The following is a 26,578-nucleotide window of genomic DNA, read 5'->3' as shown; positions in this document are numbered from 1 at the left end:
TATATACTTCGCTCAGAGTACTTTTGTGTTCCTATAATAGCTGTTTTTCCCTTTAAAGTGTTTCTATAGATTTTTTTTTTAGTCTGAATATTCCACAACCCTTTTCCTTCTTCTCTCTACCTCTTCCTTGTGTGATTTTTCAGAACTACAAGTTTTACTTAGGTGATGTCTTGAAATCTTTATTTTTTAGTGTTACTGGATCCAGGAAAGTCTTGAAAGCTAAGGGTCTGTTCTTGGCTTTGTGGCTTTCTGCAGCGTGCCAGCTTCAGAACCCTGAAAATGGGCAAAGATTAACTTTGAAGTTTGATCTTTAAATGATGTGGATGGGAATAAATTATTAACTTAAATGGTCGTGCCAATCTCATCGTGCCGATCTGTGGTTATCACAGCAAGCTGTATTGTGATGGTAATTAACAATGAGGTTCCAAAGATCGGGGTGACAAAAAGGCTTTTGCAGTGGGTTATGCTTATCTATCCTCTTTGTTGTTTTGTGGTTTGCACTCCAGTTGTTCCTGCCTGAAATTAGCTGGGACAATAGAACTCAGCTTTACCATGGAGTGATTAAGGCTTGACGCCAGCCTAAACATAATATGCATCTGAAAATATTAATATAGACAGTGTTATGTAATGAAAGAGAGATTAATCCCTGGTAAAACTATGCAGATTGCTTTGGCAGTACTTCTGTGTGTTTTCTACTGTCGGTATGTCTTGGGATGGATTGCAAAGATGGCTGGGCACTTAAATCATTTAAGTGCCCCTGGCCCCCTTATTGTGAAGTTCTACTAAGCTTTTTAAAAACCACAATACTCCATTTTATATCAATATGGTAAAGAGATAATTCCATGCCAGTAAAGGCAACTTCAGCATAACTCTGGGTGGCCTGGCAACGAGGAGCTTGGTGGAGCCTGACTAATGCCATCTCTTGGATACATCATTTCAAAGTACGTATTGTGGTTGAGTGTAGTACTGCAGCAGGATTGGGTTGGTTTGGATAGATATTGTCCTACTCCAGCTGCCTCTTTGCTAAATTTCTGGGTTTGTTTTGGCTCAAGGAGAATCTCATGGATGCTCCTACCATGCAATCTGCTCAACACGAGGATTCAACATTGGAAGATTACGTAGAAATTTCCAGTGAGTATGGATTGTCTGATGAGTTAGTAGTGAGTCTTAAAACTTACTCTTAAGTGACTGTATGCACCCCTTCTTCATTTCTGTGTAATGGCTCTGATCTGTAAAGTGCTGCATGGTTTTGAGAGCTGCTTATTGAGAGAACTGAAGTGCATGAGCTAGTAAGCTCCAGGTTAAAAAAAATCTAGAAGCAAAATTTAGGATTTTCTTAAAGCAGTAACAACCCTGGTATTTACTTCATCCAATTACTGCGTGTTAAAATGAATCCTGGAATTACCTAAAATAGTAGAGTCTGGTCTTGTTTCAATGCAAAGAGGGTGACAGTGAACAATGGCCAATAAAAATAAGTGTGCTTCTCCAGGAAAGGTTGTATGAATCTCTGAGTATTAGTGCCATTTGGCACTTGCCACACAGAGACTGATATGCCAGTTGTCCCCAGGGCTTTGTGTCAGGCTTATCTAGGGTATTGAAATCTATACCTGAATACTCTTTTCCTGTATTCCCCAGTTTCTTTTTGTTCAGAATGTGGAATGTGATCAAAGTGGGGGGGTGAGTTATAATCCAATGAACTAACAACGTGTACAGTATTGGAAGTGTGCATCAGTCATTTCAGTTTCTCCAAAATCTGAACTGCACTTTTAGCTCATTTCAACATAGCTTTTTGCTTATTGTACACTTTTGCTCTTGGTTATAATACAGCTCCAAACTCCACCAGAGATTATTGTGATTATCTGGATTAGTGACTTGAATCTGATCTTATCTGAAAAAAACAGTGAGTTTCAGAGTTCTTCTGACCTCAGCATAAAAGCAAGAGAGCACCCTATATGGCTCAGATATTTAAATATTTGTATATGCAAAAGGAAAAGATGGTTTCTGATAAAACATTCTTTTCTTCGTGTCTCACATAAAAGCAGAACAGACATTCATATCTTGGTTCTCTTTCCAGCACAGAAATGGACTTTCTATGTGACCTTGATCAAATTCCCCCCTCTACTTATCTGTAAAATGTACTTTCCTTCCATTAAGCAGCTGTATATACCATAAAATAAATTGCCAGTGACTTGATTAACTAGTACAGTGAAAGGGTTCTGAATGCCCATATGTGAATGTATCATGTAAACTAGTGGTATGATTTAACCATGGGCTTTACTTTTTTTGATGATGTTAAACAAAAGAAACCCCTGTATAGATTTTCAGCCATTACAGCACTGGGTGGGCAGGAGCAGGCTATGGCCTAAAAATTATTTCCTAAAAATCCTAAAGGGTGGGATTTCATAGGAATCTGAAATGCATGTCAGCAATAGCTGTCACCACTCTTACTAAAATTATGGCTGAAAGCAAAGAGCCATTGTCTTTTTACATTTGTTAAAAAGGCATCACCGTTGTGCAAGCTGTGAGAGACTGAGTGTAGAATTCTCTCACGTCTTCACTGAAAATGCCCTTGTTCAAGGTTAGATTCTGGGTAAGAAATGTATTCCAGTACTCCCTCCTGCTGAAAACTGTGCCACTGCTCAGAAGTGAATTCAAACATTCAGCAGGCCAGAAGGACTGAGCAGGAGCACGACCAGGTTGGAAGGGGGCTGGAAAGGCTGCAATCCCAGCAGCAAATGGATGTCTGATGTATGGAGATATACATAGGCAGTTGTGCAGTTGCACTCATAAATTGCAGCTGGTTCAAGCAAACAGTGCTTGTGTTTTGTGCTCAGCTAAATCTGGCCCTTCATAAGTTTTTCAATGAGCCTGCTGTTTGTCAGGGATGGACATACTTCTTGGTTTTGCCTAGAGCTAAAAAAAGTTAAGCCAGAAGTGTTGCTGTGCAGGACCTAATAGGCAAAGAGCAGGAATTGCCAAGAAGCCCACTGGTCCAGAATTCCTTCTGGGATCAGCAGTTTGCACAAGAGGAGGCTTTTGCTGTCAAAAATAATTTTGTCACAGTTTTGTTGGAAGTCACTGGGTTGAGTATTTCCATGCTATCCCAGGAACTGATAGCAGGGGGGCAGAGGATGAAGATACATCTGTGTAACTGTTGCATTTGCTGGTTCTGCTTATCTAATAAATAAACCGGTTTCTGACAGCTCCCAGTAAGTGCAGCTCCAGTGCTCTCTAGTGGTTAGTAGCAGTTAATTATCTTTTGCTGGTTTTAAACCAGAACTATGTTACCACTGGCTGATCTCAGTGCTACTTAAAAGTATCTTGATATTAATAGTGACATTTTTCTCTTCAGGATTTCTAGGACCTAGAAGAGTTATTATAAAATATACATTTACAAGAAGCAATTATTTGAATCAGGGAACAATGAGATGTTGAAAATTCAACCTCAATAATATTAAGTAACAAACAGTAAAATTTGACATCATCCTTTTTATTTTAAAAAGCATGAAAACAGTACAAAGAGAAGAATGAGGAAATAACTAATAAGCAGCAGTCTGACCATAGAAAATATCCTGACTCTGTATTCTCTATCAGCTGTACAGTAAATAGGGATAATGATTCTTTAAAGTAATGTAACCAGCTTTACTCTAAGAAGTCACAGGACAGAAGCAAGAAAGAACACATAGCATTCAGAAGACTTTAATACTGCTTACAGGCAAAACATAATATACAGAGAAACCCCTCAACCTAGTACAAAAATACTGTGCCCAGAAACTATATATTTGTTCAAACTTTTTTCAAAGATAAAAGAATACAAGTGGACACACTCAGTGATTGGTGACTGTGACTAAGATTTTTATTAAACCATAATAGGAATGTATATTAAAACTATTTACAGTGCATTTCACACTACATTCTTTAAGAGACACATGCAGGTGTCCCCCATGTGAATACAGAGAGGGCTCAAATTCTAACTTCAGTTCCATCTGTAAGGTACCTCAGGCATCAGCAGGAAGAGCTGAACACAGCAAAGAGCACGTGAGGCAGGTGTTGCCAAGGGTAAGAGTTTGGTCCCTCCTTGAAGGTAAAAAAGGTGGATTTGACCATTCTTTCACTTTCTATACAGCTCGATCCAACTCCCACTGAGGTAAGTGGGAATCTGTATGACTGACTTTAAATAGGCATCAGAGCATGCTTTAGACCCTGGCATGACCAGCTCATGCTGTGAAAATAAGTGAAAACTGGCTATTCTACAGCATTGCCACATAAATACACTTTTACAAACAGTGGTACTTAGATCTGAGTTTCTCTATGGAAACAAACGTCTTTATGTGGAAAATAAACTTTCCCATGCAACTTCCATTCATCTAGCAGTGACAAAGATAAAATATCCTGCTGGCACTATTTGCTGTATTTAACAAGTGTCACGAATCACCAGGTCAGATTCTGGGATGTTTCTTCTTCCTAAAAAATCCAGCTTTCATTATTTAGCATAGTCTGGCCAAACTCATTCTTTTATTCAAGCTCCAATGTTCAAGTTTATCTTTCAAATTAGTGCAAGTCCCTGAAGAAGTGCAGCAGGGAACTGTGAAATAAAGCTGAAACCTTGTGGAATGTAAACTGCACGTGATTTGACATTAAGAGGAAAACCTACAGCATCACAGAGACAAGACTCCAAACTAAAGCCAATATATATATTTGCCTGAAATACCAGATCTTTATAAAACCTTTAAAAAATGTATGAATTTAATATCAGTGAGGCTTCTTTTTTTCCATAAGAACTCTCTGCTGTCTTCCTATGGAGAACTGCAAGGGACACCAACCAGATAACTCAGGCAACATCCCTGAATTTTATGGGACTAGATCTGACTCTTCATAATTTTTCTGTGTAATGCATTGGAAAATTAGTTACCTGGGAATTTTGAGACATCTTGTATATGAATTAGACAGCATTCTGATTTTGTCAGTTCATGCCACTGCCAGGTAAAATGCTTTGGATTGGAGGTGAAAAGTTTATCTTTACACGCATGAGAGTGGTACATAAAATCAGGCTTCAGTCCTCTCTTCCAAGGAGAGATCAGCTGATCATCAGTGGAACAGGTTGTTTACTTTTCTCACTAGCTCACTTTAAGATAAGAGAGTAATCTGCTCTTAACTTTAAGCTGCTAATTAACAATTAGCACCATCTCCAAAATCAACATCACATTATTTTCCTCCCCTTTCTTTAATTGTGTAAGATAATAGAAAACCTAGATGTTCTACAGCTAATATTGGATGTGGGACTAACTTATTGGAAAAGAAGTTCTACCTGCAGCTTAAGAACCTAGTTGTTATTTTTAATTAGAAGGGGTAGGGTTAATCAGTAATTCTGTGTGTGTTAATACATATGACAAGTAATTTTTTTGAGAAGGAGAACAAAACCAGAAAGAAAAGTGTACTTTAAGCATTAAACTGTGCTGTGGAGTGAGTCTAAAAGAAAATATGTCCATATCTGAGATCAAGTAGGATACTAACTTAGATGTCTTCATTGAGACATTGGTGGGACAAATTCTGTACTTGAAGATTTAAATATCAAATTTGACAATGGCTTTAATAAACTTTAGTCTGAACTGACCAAGGGAAAAACTCCACTTCAGCTGGTTTCTTGTGTAATCCCCGCTGATTGTTTTAGCTAGACAGTATAAACTGGGGAAAAAATGTTTGAGACCTGACTATAAAAATTAGAAACACAACTCATGATGAAATGAAGGACAGCTTGTGGCTGTAATCCACTAGCTGGGTTTGAAAATGTTGAATTCTAAAGGCAATGAACTCCAAGCAGGAAACAGGCTGGCTTTTTTTTTTCCCCATATTGTCCCATATCTCCATGCTGAAAGGAATGAGCAGTTTCTGCCAATGCTTCACACAAAGCTGACATGGAACCAGCACACTCTGACTTTGCCTTCAGGCAGAATTAAACACTATTTAAAATCATTGGTCATGCTCTGAAATTTCAGGAACTACAGCAGTCTATGCTTTTAAGGTTCCTAAACCAGTAGTTTAAAGGCTTTGGTTTTGTAGAAATACATACAGATACAGGTGTATTATGATAAATAAATGGTTTATTTACTAGGAACTGTATTTATACCTATGTTCCAATCTCTGTAGTGGAAGAGATTCCGTGGGATAAATGTGTACAGATATGTAATTAAATATATGCACAAACTCTATAACTGTTCATTGTAAGTGAACCTTTAAAAAATGTAATGTCATGCCCTTTGTTTCAAGTCAAAGGTATGAAACCATCACTCTTCTGTAGCAGTTATAAATTTAGTTATAATAAAGCTTTGCTGGACACACAATATAGCAAAGAAATACTGGGATATTAATGTAAAAGATGCTCAGTCACTACACTGTAATATTATCATAGTTATCTGCTGTGTTGTCACCATGAATTACCAGTCTCAACCATAATAGCAAGAATACACCTTTATATACATATAATTTATTCATATTTATATTAAATATGTATCTCATCAGTTAGTGTAATAATTATATTTCAGTATCTCAAGCACTCAAGGAGAAGACTATACAAGGACTACGCAAATCCTGAAGCAAAGTTTCCTATTCATCAAAAAGTACCTAAAAACTTTTGTTGGGGTGGGCAGGCTGCTGCCATTTGCATATAAATACACATATGGAGCACTGCATAACAGTAGTCCTGGAATTCTGAATTATTATTGAAATCCATACTTTTTATTTTTTTTTAATCTGTGTGAAGGAAATCAGGAGAAATACTTTTCTAGAAAAATGTTTTCAAATTCAGCTGCAATAATACATTATTGGTGCTCATTAGAGAAGTCTGAGATAGGCTTTAATCAGTGACAAATAATTTAGGTTGGCAGAAATGCTGCTGACTGTCAGAATACCTTAATCTACATTAAAAAAAAAAATCAACTATGAAACTCAGTATCGTCAGGCATTTTGAAACATTTGCTTTATATTTTCTTAGCTTCTGGTATAAATTATCTAAATGAAGAAATTGATAAAAAGGGGGACTTTTCACTTCTTTCTGACCAGCTCTTACAAGGGGAGGGGTTGATAACTCATTGCAGTTTCCAACTAGAACGTTCTGGATTATTGTGATAGAAATAAATGCCCATACTTCAAAGTACAATCCTAAGTGTGTTACTTTTGCCCAACACAATTGCTGATTTTAACCAGAGAATCATTGTTACACATTAAAAAACCCACAGTATTCTGTGTGTGTCTGTGCAGCCAAAGTTACAGGTACTGCTGATCCATTTTAGACTGCTGACAGTCATCTCCTGATCCTGTCTACACGAGGAATACTACTCTCTTTGTTTTACTCTCTTGGGATCTGTCTCATGTGCATATTTTCTTTAATTGGTTCCCAATTCACAACCATTTTTATTAATCATCTTCTTTTAAATAAAATACCAAAGTTGGGGTTTTTGCTAGTGCAAGTTAATTGATTTCTTACTTTTCAGAACATTAATGCCTCATATACAAATGGCAAATCCCTGTAGCATTCTTGGCTATTTTTGCTTTTGGTACTCTTTTTTTTTCTGATGTTTTTAAGACGCTGTGATTAATCATTGTTAACTAATGCTAAAAATGATTTTGGAAAGATGTTAACATAAAACTTCCTTCCAAGTGGTCATAGCCATTTCATAGCAACACTGGCCTAAAGAATCAGTCATGGACAGTCACCAGGATGGTGCCATTCCTGCATCTTTCTGACTCAGATTGTCACCTCTTGCTCTTGCAGTCACGTTCTCTTCTGCCCGTGATCCCCTCTGTCGGTTGGATGATGTTAAAATCAACTTCCAAACGAAGTTAAAACCAGCAGATAAAAAGGATCCTCTTCAGTTTCCATTTCTCTCTGTGCAATTCTTGCAGCTTTCTATGGGAGCCATCCTTCCATCATCCTTCCATGGCAGCCTGTCAGTTATGCTGGGACATTTCAGCAGTCTTCGAGCAGTTCCCATTATTCATGGATAATTGTGACACTTCCACCACAAAACTCCTAAGACCCTCATTGCCTAGTATTTCACAAGGGTCTTAAAAATTTCTTCAAATGTAATAAGAGATTTGCTCAGACATCCATTTGATATGAAAAAAAAACAAACCCACACCAAAATTGAACGATGGGGTGCATAAATTCTGGGGCTTTTCACCTCAGAGCCCAGTTCTGTCTTCTGAAGGAGGTCAGCATAGTATATGCTGGACTAGGCTCCACAGAGTGAGTCCCAATCTTCCCTCTGAGCCTCTGGGAAGAGAACAGGCGAGACTGCTCATTTTTATAACATAACACAGCAAGATTGGGAGAGGGAAAAGAAAAAGGTGCGAAATGCAGTAGTCTGTAAGATACTGGCCACAACATGATCACCAAACAACTATATACATCTGGAAAGTCAGAGGCTCTCGGGCACAGTCGAGTCACTGCACTAGTACCTTCTGCTGGAGCAGGGGGGCAAAAACTACCCTTGCAGGTCTTTTTCCATCTCAATCAGATGTAAAAAAAGACACATACTATCTCTTGGCATATACATGGTCATGCTATATCTTGGAACGTGGAAAGATAATACAGCAGTGGCAAAACATAAGCCAGATTCATACAGTGTTCAGCAAAATGCAGTACTCCCCTATTACTATGTCTTCTATGTGAACTTAAGCTTGTGGTTGTTAAATCAGCATCTCAGTTCCGTTTGCCTTGATTGCTCTCTCCATTAATCAGGTTCTTCTCTTGCTGTTCAGCTAAGGCTTGCCATTTCTGCCTGTTCTTCTTGCAGCCATCCAGTAAAGGGGAGCAGGCCTCTGACACATGTGTTAGGGCCTGAAATAGATTAAGAACGCGTAAAACAGATTGCATTTAATTTATAATTAAAAATGAAGAGAATGAAACACATTTCTCGTATTTTTTCAGATTTCTGAACTTTGAGGATAGACTTGTAGATCATTCAGTTGAACTGCACCGGTTACTCAGCTAAGACGAGCCACAAAGCTTCAGTTCACTGGGATCTGATTTACTCTGAATAACATGGTAAGTCACATTCTTGCAGTGCTGGATTGAGAACTCATTTCTGTTTGCACTGTGTGTCAAATTCCTTCTGACTGGATGAAAGCTACGAAAGCAGTGAAAAGGCTGCCATTACAAACCTGTTAATTGTTTGCTTTTATTGCGTTAGAATACTGGAGCGTGAACCCTGTGCTCGTTCATTTTCAAAGTAACACTGAAGTTGTTTGTATGTTTTATCATTTATTACTCCTTAAAAAAACCCCAAAATCTGTGTAAGCAGGTAATACCCCCTACTTGTACTCCAGTAAAAATAAACTCGAACCACAGCCCTTTCCTTGGATTTAGCATAGACTTTTGGGTTTGTCACTACCTCAAAGGCTCCCCATCCTCTTCAGTGCTCTCTGCCCCTGCAGGTAAGTCACTCTCACTTCTCTGTCAGCTTAGGACATGAGCCTAGATAAAGTCCCAGGCACTGTCAGCCTGCTCTATGCTGTTCCAGTTTAGGGGAGGCTTTTAAACAAGGTGACAAACAAAAGTGAGACACTGAAAGCTGAATCATAATTGGAAAGACCAGGAAAAAAAAAAAAAAAGGTAAAGCTCTCTCCTAATAAGAAAAACTATAGAAGTTCAGGCTTTGGAACTGTGGGCCTTCAAACCTGCTCAGGTGTTCTGTTCAAAGAGTTTTCTGTTTGTATAGTCTGTACCTTTGCCACCTCCACCTGCCTCCACCTCAGGCTCCCCAGCAAAGGCTGCCTTATTTTCCTGACAAACAATTTCTACAGCACAAAAACATCTGACTTTCAGGGACAGTAGCTGGTAACTAGCTCCCACTCCTTCCCCTATCCTTGTTTCCTTCCAATTAGTGGATGTGGATTCTTTCTAGAAAATTTTATTGTTTAAGAGAGAAAAATGCAAGTAGTCACCTTCTTGCTCCCACTGGAAGATTGTTAAGAGTTAGGCTATCTGTTCTTCACCTCAGTCCCTGTAAAATGCTTTCTACAGTCCCAATGAACAGACTTTCACTCTAAGGCTTTACTGGTTTAAAAAAAAAATCAAAAATCATTATGCTGTGTTTCACGCTGTATTTGACCAAGCAGCTTTTCACACAGTTTGGGACCAGGACAAAAAACCATTTCAATGAATTCTCTCATGCACTGCTTTTGTGTGAGATGAAAGAAAAAAAATGGGATGGGAAAAGTTAAACTTGGGTAAGTTTTCTATACATAGCATATCACCTTTTGTATGAAGAATTCTGAATTGCTTAAAACTCTTAAACAACATTTCTGTCAATGCACTACCTGGATACCATTCTTTTCCTAGACAGCAAAACATTAGTTTTGTGAGTTTCCCTGATGATCACAGCAGCTCACTGGAGCTATAACTGGGATATAACACCAGTTGCACAGAGCACAGCAATTACCACTAGGTTTAATAAAATGATAACAAATTACATTAATCAGACAAATATACCACTAATTATAAAAACTAAAATAATAATTTCTTCAACTGAATAATGAACCATATGCAATATATAATAAAATATTTTTACCTAAGTGACTAGGTTTTTATTTGATTGTTATTCTAATTTTAAATCTGTGTCTACTAGTGAGCAGTTCTGGTTTTAGGTATCTGCAGTTCTTTCTTAGGCACCATACCTCATACAGCTGCAAACAAACAGCATCTATGAATCCAACCTGCATGCTGGGAATTTTGTTTTTCTTCTCTCTGTTCATTAGATCCTGCAGGTAAGAAGTAAACAAGCTCTGTGTTTAAATGCATTAAATAAAAAACCCAACCAAAACCAAGGAGACAGGCTGCAATTAAAAAGCAGCACCTTAAACAGCACAGCAAGCTCAGCCCAGTGGGGTATCAGTAGAAGTGTTACAATGCAGGTAATTTGACTGCATGACTTCTCTGAGGAGATTTGCTTTGGATTAACAGAGCCCAAATAACTAGAAACACAGGCAAATTTACTGGGTTTGGATAGGCTGCAAATAGGTACCAATTCAGGAATGTGTTTCCTAGACAATTTAGTAATACTGATTTGAAAGAAACAATAAAGTCTGTTGTTCTGGTTCAGAGTTAATGACACACACTGCTGGTGTCTGAGAACCACAGAAAAGAAGACAGGGAAGGAGTTTGTCCTATATTGTGGTCAGTGGGAGAAATTGTGGATTTAGAAGTGCTGTTTCCAGAAGCCATTTTGCAAGAGGTGATTCTGCCACTTACTGTTGGTTCTATGTTGAGTTCCTTCCGCTCTTTATCTCCTTGATCAAAGAACTCAGTAGCTACAAGCTCAGCAATCTGTAAGAGATTTCACACACTGAGAGCTCTAATGTGGATATATCAGATTGGGGACCCCCCCCAATGAGATTCCAGCTCTGCATTCCAGCACTGCCTTTGCAGTAAGGGTTGGATGGAGGAAGCAGAAGCTGTTACGCAGTTTGTATTTACTAAATCTTAAAAATGAAGCACGTACCCGTTGCTGGACTGGCCATGGTTTGGTTATGGCTGATAAATCACAAGCAGTCATCAGCATGGCTCTGTAGAACAAACAGAGAGGAATGTATGAGCTACTGCATGGTGAAATGCATGGAGACACCAAGGCAAGGGATCAGTAAAACAGAATTTCAGGGAAGATCCAAGCCAGACAAGCAACTGAAATTAAAGCAGAGTTATAAATGTAGCCCAGGCCTGATGCTGTGGTAGATGTCTCAATTCTTAGTCTCAATTCTTTTCTCTTCATTGCCAGTAAGGAATCAGCTTCAAACCAAACTGCCTGTCCTGACTTTTCAGTTACAGGTTTCAGAAATTCACTATTTAAGCATAAAGTATCAAGAGCAAAAAACAACATGGTTCCTAGACAGGGACCCTACACTCTTTAGGAAGAACAAAAATGCTCATGTAACTTCATATGACACTTAGTAAAGTTTATTCCAGAGGTTGCAGACTTAGTAGTTCAGGCCCAGGGAGTTGTTCAGTGCCTATATGACAGTGCCAGTTGTACAGGCCCAGAGTGCACAGACCTGCTCACAGTAACATGGCATGGGAAATGGGTACCTCATAGTATCAGCTGACTTCTTAATCATTCTGCTTTTACTTACAAAAATAGCTCCTTCTGTGTGGGGTCTTCCCAATTAAACTGCTTCTTCCTTAGAAGTTCGAAAAATTCTCCTCTTCTCCTTTAAAAGAAGTTAAAAGATTTTGCAGCGTGATGACATGACCCAAACATCCAGCAGTGACTACCCAGCCAAACTTTCCTTTGACTTACTTTATGTACAGTGCTAGGTCTGTGGCAAGAATGGCTTGTTTTATCATTTTCAGTGTAGCCTTGTATTCTTCAATGGAAAGGTTGCTGAGAATCTGATTTCCCTTCAGAAAAAAAGCCAAAAAGCAGTGTTATCAGCAAAATGGGCAGCAGCACACCAGTTTGCTAAAATGTCTCTTAAGCTACTAAATCATTTTGAGTTGCTAGCTGATGTCATTCTTTTACCCTGCTTCCTTTTGCAGATTCCCCAATTTAAAAATAAAAATTCCAGTCTTCTTGAGTAATGGCAGAAAGCTGCACAGCAACAGCATCAAGATTGGCTTTTAAAAATGAAACTGTAAACAGAGCAATATCCAAGCTCTCAAGTCCATTTCATTCATCAAAATTAAATTTGCCACGAGCTCCACCAAAGCATTTCTCTTTCCTCTTCCTCCCCCTCCCCGAAGCAGAGGAACTGTGACAGATCCCAGTACCTGTCTATGCACCTCTAGTAAATAAAAATATTTTCCTTTTGTGAAGCAGCATAAATAACAAGCTGTTAGACAGAAATAAAAGCTCAGCAGCCTCCTGTTAAACCAAAGCTGGTGAAGTGGCAACTTGCCTCCACTTTTTTCCCATATTTGCCCATCTGAATAGGAAACAATCATGACAAAACAAAGGATGCCAGAAGTACTATACCTGTGGTGTGAAAGGAGCAGTGCTTTGAAATGATTGTGCACACCGAATAACTGGGCTTCAGAATTAGTTTAGTAACATGAAGCAAGAAGAATGTCATTTTATTTGCATATTTACTTAACTTAGGTTTGGCTTCACTTTGGAATGTCAACATTAGCAGCGTTCGGTTTGGTCTCATCAGGGCTGCTTTGTGTATGTGTAGGCTGGAATGTTTTTTGGAATGAGAGCAAGGACTTGGGTTTGTTTGGTGGTTCGTAAGAGGTCATGAAATGGCAACAAAGCCTTTTGTTTCCCTTGGTCCAAGGAAGCAGGTACCCGAAAGGATATTAGCAAGGCTTCCCTTATCAGGCAACACTTGGAAAGGTTTGGTGGCCCTCAGCAGTGGGACTGGGATTTCGAAGCTGCTGCATTTGCTTTCTTTACCCAAAAAGGAATAAAGAGCACTTGAGAATGTATAAGGGTGGGATTCTATCCAGAAGCTAAAAATAGAAAGTAGAACAGTTTCCTTCAGCATACAGAAGAATGTGGCACTCACTGGGCTATTCAGGATCATAAGGCATTGATCAAAATGATGATGCTCCATGATTGAGTGGCAGTACAGCTGGGCCAGAGGATGTTCGCTTCTGAGGAGTAAAAAGACCCATTAGATGGAGAAATCAAATTAAACATCCAGAAATAACTTCCCTTTTAATGTCCTCTTCACAGGGGCGTGGATAAAAAGACAATGCTGTTACTTTGTCAGAGCACTGACAGCTCTAGTTTTCTGCCTTCTGTACCTGTTTAGATCAGCTGCACCCAGGGAGGGAGAATGTAATACAAGGGTTTATAAACAGTTCTTGTATGAAAAGCAAAGGTATCGAGAAGAGTTCATTCAAAAGCAAAGTTTAAGTGACAGTTTTGGTTTCTCTAACATCCTAAACACCTGTCTGGCATATTTAGTCAGCTCAACTGCTGGGCTTGCAAATAATAATGCAAACTTATTAGGAAACCCACTGATACCAATGGAAAAATCCCTGCTGACCTCAGTGTACTGCAGTGCAGGGGCCCAAAACGTTGATCAAGTAATTTCCTAGTGTTAGTAACTACTGGTGTTTCATCACCACTGTCTTCCTGACCAAACTACTGCAACATCTTACCTACCCTTTGCCCAGGGTAAAATCCAAAAGGAAACAAGGTGTTGGTTGTACTTTAGGCAGTGAAAAAACAGCATTAAACCTGCTGTGTGGATGTAGAATTTAAAAATATCTTAGTCTAGAAAACAGAATTTGCAGTTTGAGTAGCTTTAGACGAAGCACAGAAACTCCTCCTCTCTCAAGAATTTCTAATTTCTCCCTGTTGCATAATCCAGTTCTTAGTTTTTGCTGCTGTATCTTCATTTTCAGCCCCTGGTCCCACATTGCTCATACCATCTCTTCAACTAAATCTGCGTTCCTTTGGAAGTCTGTTTTGCTGCTGATCCTGCATCAATTACTCTATTTATAATCTGACCTACAAGTCTTGACTCATGTAAGAAATTCTTTTTTAGCATATAGTTCCATGTGACTTTCTGTACGGTTAAGGATCATTCACATGAACTAGTGGCTGCAGGATTGGGTCCCTCTGTGAGTGAGTGCACAGAGACTCAAATAAAAGTCATAAGAGGAGACTCTGGGGATTTAAGAAGCACAAAAATGTGGAGAGAAAGATGGAAAGACAAACAAAAATGCGGAAAGGGAGATTAAAGGATGCGAGCCCCTGAGGATTATGGGCTGGCTGCCCAGCACCTCCTCTGAGACCACCACAAGAGGAGTACAGAGCAAATCTGTTTGCGTGTTTCTGTAAGGAAACAAACTGTAGGATGGTGCCAACACATGCTGGGTGAAATTCCCATTGAGTTAAGTGGGATGTGTACTGTGTCTCCTAAAGTTCATCCTGACTGCAGAGAGAAATATGTGAGAAATATCTTAGGTTATCTTCCCAAGTACTGCACCAAACTAGAGCTTGCTCAGTACTTACAGACAAAGGACACCACTGCTTTCTGAAACACACATGTTTGGTTATCCAGCTTCCATACTTTACTTTATCCAGGCTTCCTACTTTACATGTAGGATTGGAGGAAAGAGAAAAGAACCCCCCAGTGTATCTCCCAAAGGGCTTCTAAGCAGCCCCTTTCCTGTAATTTCCACCACCAGGGCAATTTTAATTTTTGAAACCCTGCTGCTTAAGGAAATCATACACTAAGTATCCACTCTCCCTGCTTCAAAGGAAGAAACAAAGAGAATCCGTTCCTGGAAATAAAAACCTTTTCATTTAGATTTGAATGAGAGATTAAAAAAAAAAAATCACGGAAATTTCTATTGAAAAAGAATTATTAAGCTGTAATCATCTCTGCTTTACAGCATGTGCAAATGTTAGATTTTGCTGTCTATGACACTTTCCCAGGACATTTTTGAGAGGAGATGACGCATCTCCAGATGTCTTCCAGGAAATTTATTTTTAAATAAATAAAGCAAAAAATAGCTAACTGGTTCCAATCACTGCAAGGCTACAGTTACTGCTGGGATCCCCTATCAGAGAACTAGAAAAAAGTTACTCTTTCAGTTTTGTGAAGTTTTGAAGTTTTGTGGAGTTTGTTTGGGTTTTGTTCTCTTTACATCAGTCAGTGTTATTCTGAACATATATGTGAAAGGCAGGAATTCTGCTTCAGCTCACTGATTTTCTGCCTTTCAGTATTCTCTGCCTCAAACAACCTTTCCCTCCCTCAGTATCTTACTTCACACACTGTGAGAACAGCAGACCATTTCTTCCAAAGGGCGCTTCAAAACCACTCTCTCAGACAACCCAAGCTCAGTGCAAAACAGTCATACATTTTTAATGTGATTTGAACTATGCATCTTATCCAAATCAACCTGGAATTCTCAAAGAACGTGGCTAAACCATGAGTAACACCATCCTCCAAGTCGGAAATGGTCGGGAGACACCTTTGTGTCCGGTGGCTGCAGATCTCAGTGCTGTGCTGGCCCACGGCATCAAATCTGTCTGGTTGTCCATAATTTATCTGTGATTTTGTCACTCACTTGTTTTTATTTAACTTGCTTACCTTTGTATGTAAGAGTTGTTCACTCCCCTGTGATCCAAATCGTGGCTCAGAGTGGCGATCAGCAAAGCCAGTGTTTCTAGGTCAGTCAGTTTGCTCTGGGTGGAAAGAGCAAGGCAAGAAGTGAGCTGGGGATTTATTTTGCACAGTGGGTTTTATATCTACTTTCTAGCTAATGAAACCTGTCCTTAGTCTAGTCAGAAGACAGTTTGGAAAGGCTTGATTTTATGTTTCTCCTAGGAAGATGTGTCCCCCAGTGCTTGCTCTCCCCCTTGAACTAGGAAAATTTGAGAGGTTTTATGTTCAATGCCGTTCAGACTCTGGAATCTAGGACATGAGAATCAGCGTGGAGTGAATCCAGGGTAGTTAGGAATAAACAATTTATGGAAATTGGAGTGGAGACTGACAGGATTCCAAAAATAGCAAGCAAACTCTCCGGATCATCAGAGATTGCTCGACTGCACACAGAGCAAAACTACCCTGTCCATTCCAGCACAGAAGGAAGAGGAATGCCCTTGCCTGTGTCTCTTCCAGCAGCTTTTGTCTTTTTTATTAGGGAAACAAAGTTTGTAGGGGAAAGAAATGCCTCTTCCTTGTTGGTATTGGGTTTTGACCTACAAATAGGATTTATTTATGATCTCAGAAGTGTTTACTGGAAAGTAGTATAAAGCAATTAATAACAACTGTCTGTAATCAAACTGAAGAAACACCTTAATTCTGAATGAACGGAAACCTTCTGTTTTCTTCAAGAATGTAAAACTGAAACCTAAAAACATACTTTGGATGAATCCTGAATCAGTAGGGATTCTAGCCCTTCAGTAGGGATCATCTAGTCCTTCAATCCAGGCCTAATCAGAACGATTAGGTTGTTTTTTTCAATTATTATGTGTCTTTTAAGTGGAAGGTTGAAAATTTGTTCAGAAGCATTGAAATGAACATTTAAATCTTTATTTCTGTATTTTTATCTTCTGTTGACTGTCTAAAGCTGTACTCAGCTCTGTGTTTGAACTTTAAAAAATTTTTCCTGTTGAATATTTTATGGAAACATCCAGAAATAGGGTCAGGCTTTTCTCCCCCACCTTTTTGACTTGCCTGTAGGGTAAGTGTTAACTTTAAAGGATATAACCATGTATGTGCCTTATTTGGGATATTCCCATTGGGAACATCCAGCTGACCATTTCCAGAGAATTTACTGAAACTGAGTACAAAACAACATGTCAACAGTTTCACAAACTAAGCCCTTAAAGCCAGAAGTCTTCAGCAGAAATATTTTGATTTCTGGCAGTACCGTGGAACGATGAACATCTTACTGACGTGACAATCAGAACTATGCATCATTATATAATTTGTTTAGCCAAAAGATTCTTAATGCAGAAAATGTACCTGAATTTTACCAGATTTCAGAGCAGCAAACATGCACTGGGCAGTATTAAAGGCATGTCTCCAATTGTGGTAGGCAACGTTCTTCCGATAATTTTTCTTTACACTTAAAATCCACCTGCAGAGAACCTTTAAGAAACAGCATCAGATAGTTTAAATGTATTACAAATCCATTCTCTTTATGAAAACCAATCTCTCTCTAATCCCACTTGGAAACTCTCTTACAGAAAAAAAATAAAATGTTTTAAAGTCAATTAAAACTTCAAATTCAACCTACTTTTAACTGTGAACATAGATAAGAACACGCTTACAACCACTAGTGCAGCCTCTCAGTGAGTTTGTGATACTTGTGGGTTTAGTTTTTTGTTACTAATGGCTAAATGCTAGTGTCAGAAGCACTGCTGCTAATTCAGAAACTGAGGTGTGCTGAGCTCTAACTGGGAGAGAAAAAAAATCCTTCTTTACAATGACATGTTTGATAGAGAAGATATATTATTTAGTTATAGAGTCCTCTCAAGAGCTGTTCTGAAAATGAACATGTGGCTTTTGCCTCCTATCAGCTTGCCAAAAAACAAGCAGAATTGGACTTTGGAGAGAAAGATTACTATATTGCTGGGTAGTTACTCTTTTATGCTGGAAGAAAGCATGTCCTGGGTGTTTTACTCAACAGTTACCAGAAGTTGTGGGTTTACTTTACTAGTAAGAAAGTGACAGGTAAGTAGGTCAGATAATAATTTAATGTTCACTAGAACAGGGTCCTTGGTTTAAAGCCAGGATACTGGATACAGCATATTGCTCCATGTTAAATGCTGGCTGAGAATCCAGGCCCTGGTTTGATCAAAATTTTGAGTGTTCCTAGTGAAAGATATTGTGCTGACAGAAAATGCAATGTCATTCACCCACAAAAAGGACTCCACTCAGACAAAGGCAGCAGTAATAGGCTATTGCCAGTTTTCTTTAGCTCTAGTGTGGGAAGTTTAAATGGTACCTTCAAAGCTGTCAATGTTCTCCTGCTTCTACGGACATGTGGACTTGCCTGTCTATTCCCACAGTGTTCTTTTGGTTTTGCTAATCCACTGCAATTGCTCCATTAGGAACTTGAAGCCCTCCCATTTTTGAGCTCCCTGACTCCCTCTCTTCTGTTGGGACATATTCCTTAAGGAAGTACAAGTGTTTGACCTTACTACAAAGGTAAACTAAGTACTGGGATATTCCAGAGGTCAGACTAGGTAATACAGTGATCCTTTTGGTCCTTGAACACTACCAATCTAAATTGGTCTATAAACCACTGATCTAGAAAATAAATACATGTTCTATTTAACTAATTTGTTTGCCTATGAATCCCTCCAAATTAACTTTGCATTTGGATAGTGAACTTTGAAAGTTTTCTTGGAAAAGGTATAAAGCAAAAACACAGTATAAAAATGAACGTTTTTACAAATAGATATTGTGTGCATTGACTGAAGAGGCTGAAGAGATTATCTCTTTTACCTCAGGGCTTTAAGCAAAGTAACAATACCTGTCTCAATCACTTCTGACAGGTGCACATCTACAACTAGATCTGTTGGTTAAAACCTGCAGGGACATTTCCACAGCCCACACAAGGAATCCGTTTCAGTCTCTGTTATCTCCACAACTATGAATTTCCCTCTAAAATCTAATCTAATCTTATGTAGGGAAAGACTAAGATAGTTCCTACCTTATATGGACAAAGTGAACAATATTATAACAGCCTTTCCCTTACTGAGAAGTTGCTGTCATCTCCCTCCTCAGTGTTCTGTTTTCCAGTCCATTAATCATAGACTGTAAAATTATTAATCATTCAGCAGAAAACTGAATGTTTGGACAGACCCCAATACTTTATATACCTTCCTAGTTTGCTAACTGCTCTGTAATACCGATTCCCAACTCTCTTTACTGGGGTCATTTCACTATTGTCCCGAATTTCTAAGGATTCCTGGTCTCTGTGTGTGAAGCAGTGTTTGGCAGCGTTCATACCTCGTGCTTCATTTGGAAATTCTGCACCAGGTTGAGGTCTGTGAACATCCGGATTGTGCACAGCGTTGTTTCGAAGTCTGACAGCTCAAAATCACTGAAGTAGAAGTCGGTCAGGTTGAGGCATTGTGCAGATGGCACCACAGCAGCCTGGAGAAGAAGGAGAGGACACAGCTTAGCACTAGGGAAGAGAAAGGATAACGTAAATACCTGCTTTGTAAAAAGAGAAGGGGTGAGACACTAAATTTTACCTTCACACGATGCTCAAAAGTGATGATTACTTCTTATTTACTTCCCTTAGCCTTCCATGTTTAATATTATCTTATTACCTTAGATTTAACACACACTTTTCCACAGATCAAGAGGATAAAGGAAGAATTACCTGGTCAGTCTGTTATCTAAGTCACCTGAGGCAAGCTGCAACCAAGAGTATGTGTGAAATTGGGAGAATGAGAAAATAAGGCAGTGGAGTTGTGTGTTTGTTTCTGTGAATGTGCAGACATCAAAATCTGTAACTGTTGCCATTTTTCTAAAAATGACAAGGAAAGAGATGTCAGTAAAACAGATTTCCTAAGAGGATCCTCATTCAGAACAATGGTAGGCAGAACACGTCCACAGGCAGAGCTTTCTCAGGGCTGGAAACCTGAAAAATCAGGGTTCACCTGTGACCACTAATCTTTAAAACCTATGGAAAATGTTTTTGGTACAATTTGAGTATAATCATAAACCTTCACCATGAAATTTGAAATTACAAAGTACACAAAAACCCCAAACTCTACTTTTTTTAATCTGTGTTTTTAATTATCAGTAATATCTCCGTGTATTACATGTATTACAACTCTACTTTTCCTAGTGATAAAATGCAGAGTATAGGTCTTGGTTGCCCCGCAAAATACAGGTGTTAAGGTTATGCTAAGTCTTATCCTAACAAAATAAATGTCTACAATATAATAATATACAAAAATCAATGTCTTAGTCTACAGAAAAAAATTCAGTATAATTATTTTTCTGTAAAGGAGTTCTCAGTTCTTCACAGCTGTTTCACCTCAACTTGAGTGTGGATCAAAACAAATCAGGTAAATCTGAAATAGTGGAGGAAATAAACATCTGTGTTTGTCTTCCTTTTCATAATTCTAGGGGAAAACATTTCTCCTAGAAATGTTCCACCATGGGGAACTCTGTCCCAGGAACCTGAGGCACTGAAAACGAAGGATGTGTCATAATCTACAGTATTTTTACATGTAGCATGTAAATCCCCATAACTACCTCTACCAGTCCCTGTTCCACAGAAGTTTGCTGTTACCTTTCTTGTGTGTCAGAATTGGAAAGTCACGAAAGATTATGAAAACCAGTATTTACACAGGAGAAAAAAAAATTCTTGTACCAGTAATTTTGTGTCCCTCAGCCTGGATTCATGTGGTATCTCAGCTGTGAGCATGTGAAAGAGCTGTATGTTCAGTGGCAAATAATGCACCTGTTCAGGAACTCTCCTGACACGATTTTGAAAATCTGCAGCTGCAGGCTGGAATTTCACAGGGAAAGGGGCTGGAAGGACACACTAGGAGCTGAACAGGGCACCTCATGCCTGTCTTCTCACTTCATTCATAATTTATCTTTCCCTTCCTTGATCTCCTGCCTTTGACTCCACAACAGTAAGTTTCACTTCACCTGAGACATAAAAACCCCTGCACTCTGTAGCTATTCAAGTGATATTTAACCAGGTTAGAGATTTCTTCTTTCCCTTACTGAAGCCAGAAGAGCTTTCAGCTCCCCATTTTATAGCATTTTAATTTCAAGTTACTGAGCTATGGTCAGCTTCTGTGAGCACTGACCAAACAAACTACAGCCTCTTGCCCAATTTCTCCACCTTGGGAATGTTATAAAGAGCATGAAATAGTCAAGAAAAGAAGAAAATGTGCCAAAATTCCCCTCTTTGCATAACTGTGACTTTTCAATTCCTATTGCTTACTAGAAGCATCATATTAATGGTAATTAGTAGTGAATAATTAGTGACTGCATTTCATTGCCTGGTTAAGTGTAGAAAGTAATTTTTAAAACTTGTCTTCTATTGTGAGTGACAAACATACACAGATCAAGCTTACAACTTCGTGTAATGCACCAAGGCACTCCCTTCAAGGATCCCTCAAACACAAGAATAGCCCATTCTGGAGCGTATTGAAGTGAGCGTGGTAAAAGGCCAGCAGGGATGCACAGGGAATTCCCAACGGAGCTCAAACGGAAAACAGAGAAGGAGGAAGTGGGGATGGGCTACCCGGGAAGAACATAGAGACATCACCAAAGTGTGCAGGGCTGGAGATGGGAAAACCAAAGCTCAGCTTGAGTCGGAACTAGTGAGGGATGCAAAGGGCAACAAAAATTTCTGGCAGCAAAAAGGTGGCTGTGGAAAACATGGGAGCACTGTGGTAACTGAGTGGCAACTAGGAACAGTTTTGCTTTGTTTCGTTTGCTTTGCGTGGGAAAACACAGGTTGTATCCAGGCTCAAAGGAGGTGACTGATGCAACAGGACATTCTGTAGTATGAGGAAAGTGAGAAATTTTACTACAGCCTATTCCACAATGCAGATAATGAAACAGAATAGGACAGTTTCACTTGGAAGGGAACTACAATGATTTTCTAGCCCCACTGCCTGATGAAGCATCTGCTTTCTGTGCTGTCAGGTTATTTAGAAGCAAAACAGAGCAAATCACAGAAAGGTATGTCCAGAAACATCACTTTAATCTATCTTGTCTCGCTTGATACAATGATATGAATGCAAAATGAAACAAATAAAAATGAGATGAGAGCAGAATAAAAAGGCCTGTGCTTGTGCTCTAGTCCTGTGTTGTCTGGTATGTCCTGAGAGCCCGTGGCTGACACAGGCCAGGACTGTGCTAGGAAGCACATGGACAGGTAGGTGGAGGTGGACACTGGCCCAAGTTCTAGGTTTGCTGTGGTTCTGTTTTATTTAGCAGTCAAGATGTGACCACAGAGATTACAACCCAAGCCCTGCAGAGAAACCCCAGGAGATGTGCTGCATTCTGCTCTTGTCCACGGCTCCTTATGGCTGGGCAGCAGCCTGGTAGGACTGAGGGTCAAAAGCCGCGTGACACTTACTCTTCTAGAAATACCCGTAGTCTTACACCTTGTTCCATGGCACCTTGCTTGTCCAGACCAATCCCATAATACCCAGCCTGTTGCCCCCCCGTGTCTGCCTTCCTCTCCATCCCTCCCATTTGTTTTTTGTGCAGCAGGGGTGATGCTTTTTCCCTGGAACACCTCCTCCAGCAGAGACCTGGAGAAACTAAGCCCATGCTGTGCTTTGAACTGCGCTCGAAATCACAGCTGTAGTTATTCCTTAGGCAGTGCTTCCTACACACAGAATTAAACATGAGCAGAGCAGGACACTGCACAGAAAAGCAGCCATAAAAATAATAAAAATAAAAAATCACTGCATTAAAAATTAAATACAGAACTTCCACCAAGGCCATAAAGCTGCACCCATCCTTGGGATGCTTGAAAGGGACCAAAGCTGTGAGACACGCAACATTCAGACTTAGCTGCAAAATGAAGAGTTCTCAGCATTTTTTCTGTTTCTTGCAGTGCTCTGGCCAGCCTGTATTTCTTCTGATTGAGGCATTGTAATGTTTCCTTTTCATGTGATCGACTGATTCAACTCAGGAACCAATCAGTATAACCCTCACTGTCAGTTTGATTTCTGGAAGATGTGCTTCTGTGTGTTTCGGGATCACACCTGTGTGAAGGACTGCTCTTTGTTCTATTAAGGGAACATTTCTATAGTAATAGTAAAAAATTCAATTACCACTGTTACCTGCAGCTCCCTCGTTTCCTCCTCAGCAGCAGATGCATGGTATGAGAGAACCTGCAGAAAGAAAGAAGCAGCCCTTAGTACAAACAAAAGAGCAGTGTGGTAAAAGGGTACTTTTCCTAAAGCAGATTTTTCAGCACTGCACTGCATTTGCTGATGACATCTATTGTCCATGCAGGGCCCACAAGGGTTTTAAGGGAGCTCTCTGAATGCATATGGGGAGATATCTGCAACTTGCACAAATCTCCCACAGCACAGAACCTTCTGGAGATAAGTAGGCCAGGAAAACGTAAATAGTTTCTATAAAAGAGCAAAGAACTCTGATTTTCTCTTTGGAAAGATTTCATGCCCCACTTTCAAAGACAAATAATACACGAAACAGCTATAATTATGAGCCTGACATTGTTGCCATAGGAATTCTTTCAGGAGTTTATTCAGACAGAGAAGAAAGTTTTGCCCTAACTGAAACTTGGCACCAAAGTCTGAAAGACAATATGTTTGTTTTAAATTAACTAAATAAGCTCATATTTTTTAGCTCTTGAGAACAAGGGTCATGAAAATGTTACGGATTATTTTAGGCAACTAGAGACTGATTCTTTTTTAAAGAACCCATCCTATGTGTTAACATATAATCTGTCTGGACCTCCTGTATTGCCCATAAAGTGTTACAGTAGGAGAGAGAATTTCTAATTTGCAATATAAACCAATCATTCTGACAATAATTTTACCCCCTTTTTATTTAACATGACTTAATACGGGTTTATTTGAGAGTTGTAATGTTTCTTTTAGAGGCTATGGGGTACATAATCCCCATTTTAGGAATTCTGCAAATAGTCTGTTTACGTAATGAATGTCAGGAGAACCAAAGTCTATAAAGTTTTCACTTTCAGCTTCAAGTTATCGCCTCTGAGTAATTCAGCTTCTCAGACTAAAGCCCTCTTCAGCTGTTAAACTGAACAGGAACCAGCTCAAAGGCTGCGACCAGATGATGTTCATCTTGACATGGTTTGCTGGAGTCTGAGGAAATTGCTGCAAGCCTACAATAACGCTGCTGTTACTCTGTGTGTCCAAAGGGCCGAGCCAAAATCATCACAGAAAACCTCAGACAAGAAAAGGAAGCCCCTAATCCGCCCAAGCGTTTCCTGTTCCGACGCGGCAGAACGCACCCGCTGAGCTGCCCGTGGGCAGCCCCAGGGAGAGGAAAAGATGGGCCCAGCTCACCACCGAATGTCATGAGCGAGGTTAAAGCACAACACCAAATGGAACAGTCTGCCGGCACATCCAGAAACAAGCGGGAAAATTCCCGAGCAACTCCACAGGCCAAATTCCCCTGGGGGAGCACTGTTTCTGTCCTGATGTGTAGAGCAGACAGGGTCTGGAGAAAATCACTTTGGGGCTAATTAAGGACCACCTAGTTGTGGAGCTCACCTCTAATGTCACCATCTGTTTGGCCATGGCTCGCTCTACAGCCTCGTACATCTGTGTGTTCTGGATCCCCAGGCCACAGAAGATGACGAATGCTTCCAGGAACTGCTCATCATTTCTGTTGAAAGCCTTGATCTTTCCTGAGTTTTCTTCCATCTTGTTCACCAGCTGGCAAACACCTATGGCAGGGTACAGAAAGGAAAAGAAGTAATACAGAGAACTGCCACCATATCGCCTGTTGTAAGGAACAGCAAGAATTAAGTCTGGGACAGTTTAGCCTGCAGTATAAACCATCAATATACATAAAAGGGACCCACAGGAGTGCTGTAGGATTTTATTCTGTTTTTTTTTTTAAGAGTAATTTCAATGTATTATAGAATGAATGCTAAAACATATATGAAACAATTACATTTTACAAAGCAGATTCAAAAGTATTTATTGGGATTTGTAAACCAGAAATGTAGGGCTTTAGAGACTTGGTTATCCTGTGAAATTCTAGGGTCGTTTTCATCCTAACTTTTATTATTAATAGTATTCTAGATTGATTTAATCCCTAAAGACAATTTGTCCTTTGGAGGCTAATTAAATTTTTGCAACCATGCCAAAAGAACATTTATGAAAGTCAGAACAGTGGTACACAGAGTTTTTGCTTCCTTATTTGAGTCAGTACTGGAATTTTTTTTAAGTAAATGAACTAAACAGAGAATACCCAAGTTGAGGTTCCAAGCTTAAGCAGAGTCACCAATTCCATGAGGATGTGATTGATTCCAGCCTGCTCCAAACACTGCTGAACTCCTTGAAAAGCATCTTACTGAATTCAGCTTGTTAGGCTCAAACCTGTTGATAGCTGCATCTGTTTATTTTTCTATTAAAAATTTCTGGACTTTTCCATGCACAGGCCACTGAAAAGTCTGACAGGTAACTTCTACCACACCTTGCTGCAGCTTAAGTCCCTGACACCATTTGAAGCAGAGGGAAATTCAGACACACACCTCTCTTTAGTTTTGTCAAGCAGATGGCAATTTCTGCTAAAAAGCAGAATATTAATGAAAGCAGCTGCGTTATAAGAACATGTTGTCTTTGGCCAAAACTGCTTTGGGGGTGATTATTGTCTTAAGTGAGTGCAATTGTTTTCTCCCTCCCATGAGTGTGAGTACTAACAGTTTGGAGCATAAAAGCCAGCATTTTCCTGGCCAACTGCAAATATATCTCAGGGATTGTGTTATCTGAATATTGCAAACAAGATTCTGAACCTTAATGGGATGAGAAGACTAGATCACAGAATCACAGTAAAAAACATAATCCCAGCAAATAAGGATTCAAATAAGGAAAAAGATTAACTTTCCCTGGGAAAAAAAGAAGTTGATTTATAAAACTCTGTAGGAAAATCCCATGAAACTCACTTTCAGATCTCTGTTTAGCATGGTTTATGACACTATAATTATTCCCATAGCAACTGTGATGTCATGAACACAAGATTAAGACCCAACAGTGAATATGCCACAAAAGTAAATGAATTCCTAAAAGACACAGCATTTGGATGCACAGAGATGTCTCTTAAAAAAAATAGAGAACTGCAGTGAATATACTATGTAGTACTTAAGACTCTTTAAATCCCTTTCAAATACTTCCCCACAGCACTGAGATTCCCATATATTACAAATAAAGGAAGTCCAAAGTCTTTTACTGGGACATAGTTACAAAACCACAGCAAAATTCTGTAAAGCTTTCACCACATACCTGAGAAATGCACAAGTCAGGAGAATAAAAAAGTTCTTTTCATCTTTCTTGCCAGTAAGATCTGCTTGGTTTTGCTGTGGACAGTTTTTCCCACCCCAATCCCACTTCCCAAATTCTGGTTTTGGCTATACCACTCTTAAAATAATTTTAAAAAGAAACCAGACTTATAA

The 26,578-nt window shown here is 39.3% G+C and overlaps 1 protein-coding gene and 1 long non-coding RNA gene across 7 annotated transcripts in view; one reads left to right on the top strand and one right to left on the bottom strand.

The window, feature by feature from the left end:
* Positions 1-26,578, top strand: part of LOC116786128 — a 113,045-nt gene that overhangs the window by 6,027 nt on the left and 80,440 nt on the right. For both annotated transcript variants that reach the window (XR_004356832.1, XR_004356833.1), the window contains exons 2-3: positions 1,053-1,131; positions 8,930-9,046. This is a non-coding gene — a long non-coding RNA (uncharacterized LOC116786128). The remainder of the gene's footprint in view (positions 1-1,052; positions 1,132-8,929; positions 9,047-26,578) is intronic.
* The window catches only part of PDE5A (phosphodiesterase 5A), a 50,267-nt gene continuing 27,163 nt past the window's right edge, over positions 3,475-26,578 (bottom strand). For 4 of the 5 annotated variants that reach the window (XM_032686450.1, XM_032686453.1, XM_032686454.1 and 1 more), the window contains exons 10-21: positions 24,672-24,847; positions 23,238-23,297; positions 19,420-19,566; positions 17,425-17,550; positions 16,045-16,139; positions 13,501-13,588; positions 12,294-12,394; positions 12,127-12,204; positions 11,502-11,565; positions 11,252-11,326; positions 10,678-10,761; positions 3,475-8,839 (exon numbers count right to left, since the gene is read on the bottom strand). In XM_032686450.1, coding sequence (XP_032542341.1) covers positions 8,702-8,839; positions 10,678-10,761; positions 11,252-11,326; positions 11,502-11,565; positions 12,127-12,204; positions 12,294-12,394; positions 13,501-13,588; positions 16,045-16,139; positions 17,425-17,550; positions 19,420-19,566; positions 23,238-23,297; positions 24,672-24,847 — 1,232 coding nt within the window. In that variant the 3' untranslated portion in view covers positions 3,475-8,701. The remainder of the gene's footprint in view (positions 8,840-10,677; positions 10,762-11,251; positions 11,327-11,501; positions 11,566-12,126; positions 12,205-12,293; positions 12,395-13,500; positions 13,589-16,044; positions 16,140-17,424; positions 17,551-19,419; positions 19,567-23,237; positions 23,298-24,671; positions 24,848-26,578) is intronic. The other variant, XM_032686451.1, reaches the window with a different exon arrangement.

The sequence above is a fragment of the Chiroxiphia lanceolata genome, chromosome 4, assembly GCF_009829145.1.
Source record: "Chiroxiphia lanceolata isolate bChiLan1 chromosome 4, bChiLan1.pri, whole genome shotgun sequence".
In the NCBI taxonomy this organism is placed as follows: domain Eukaryota; kingdom Metazoa; phylum Chordata; class Aves; order Passeriformes; family Pipridae; genus Chiroxiphia; species Chiroxiphia lanceolata.
The sequence above is the reverse complement of the archived record's forward strand: the minus strand, read 5'-3'. Positions and strand labels throughout refer to the sequence as shown.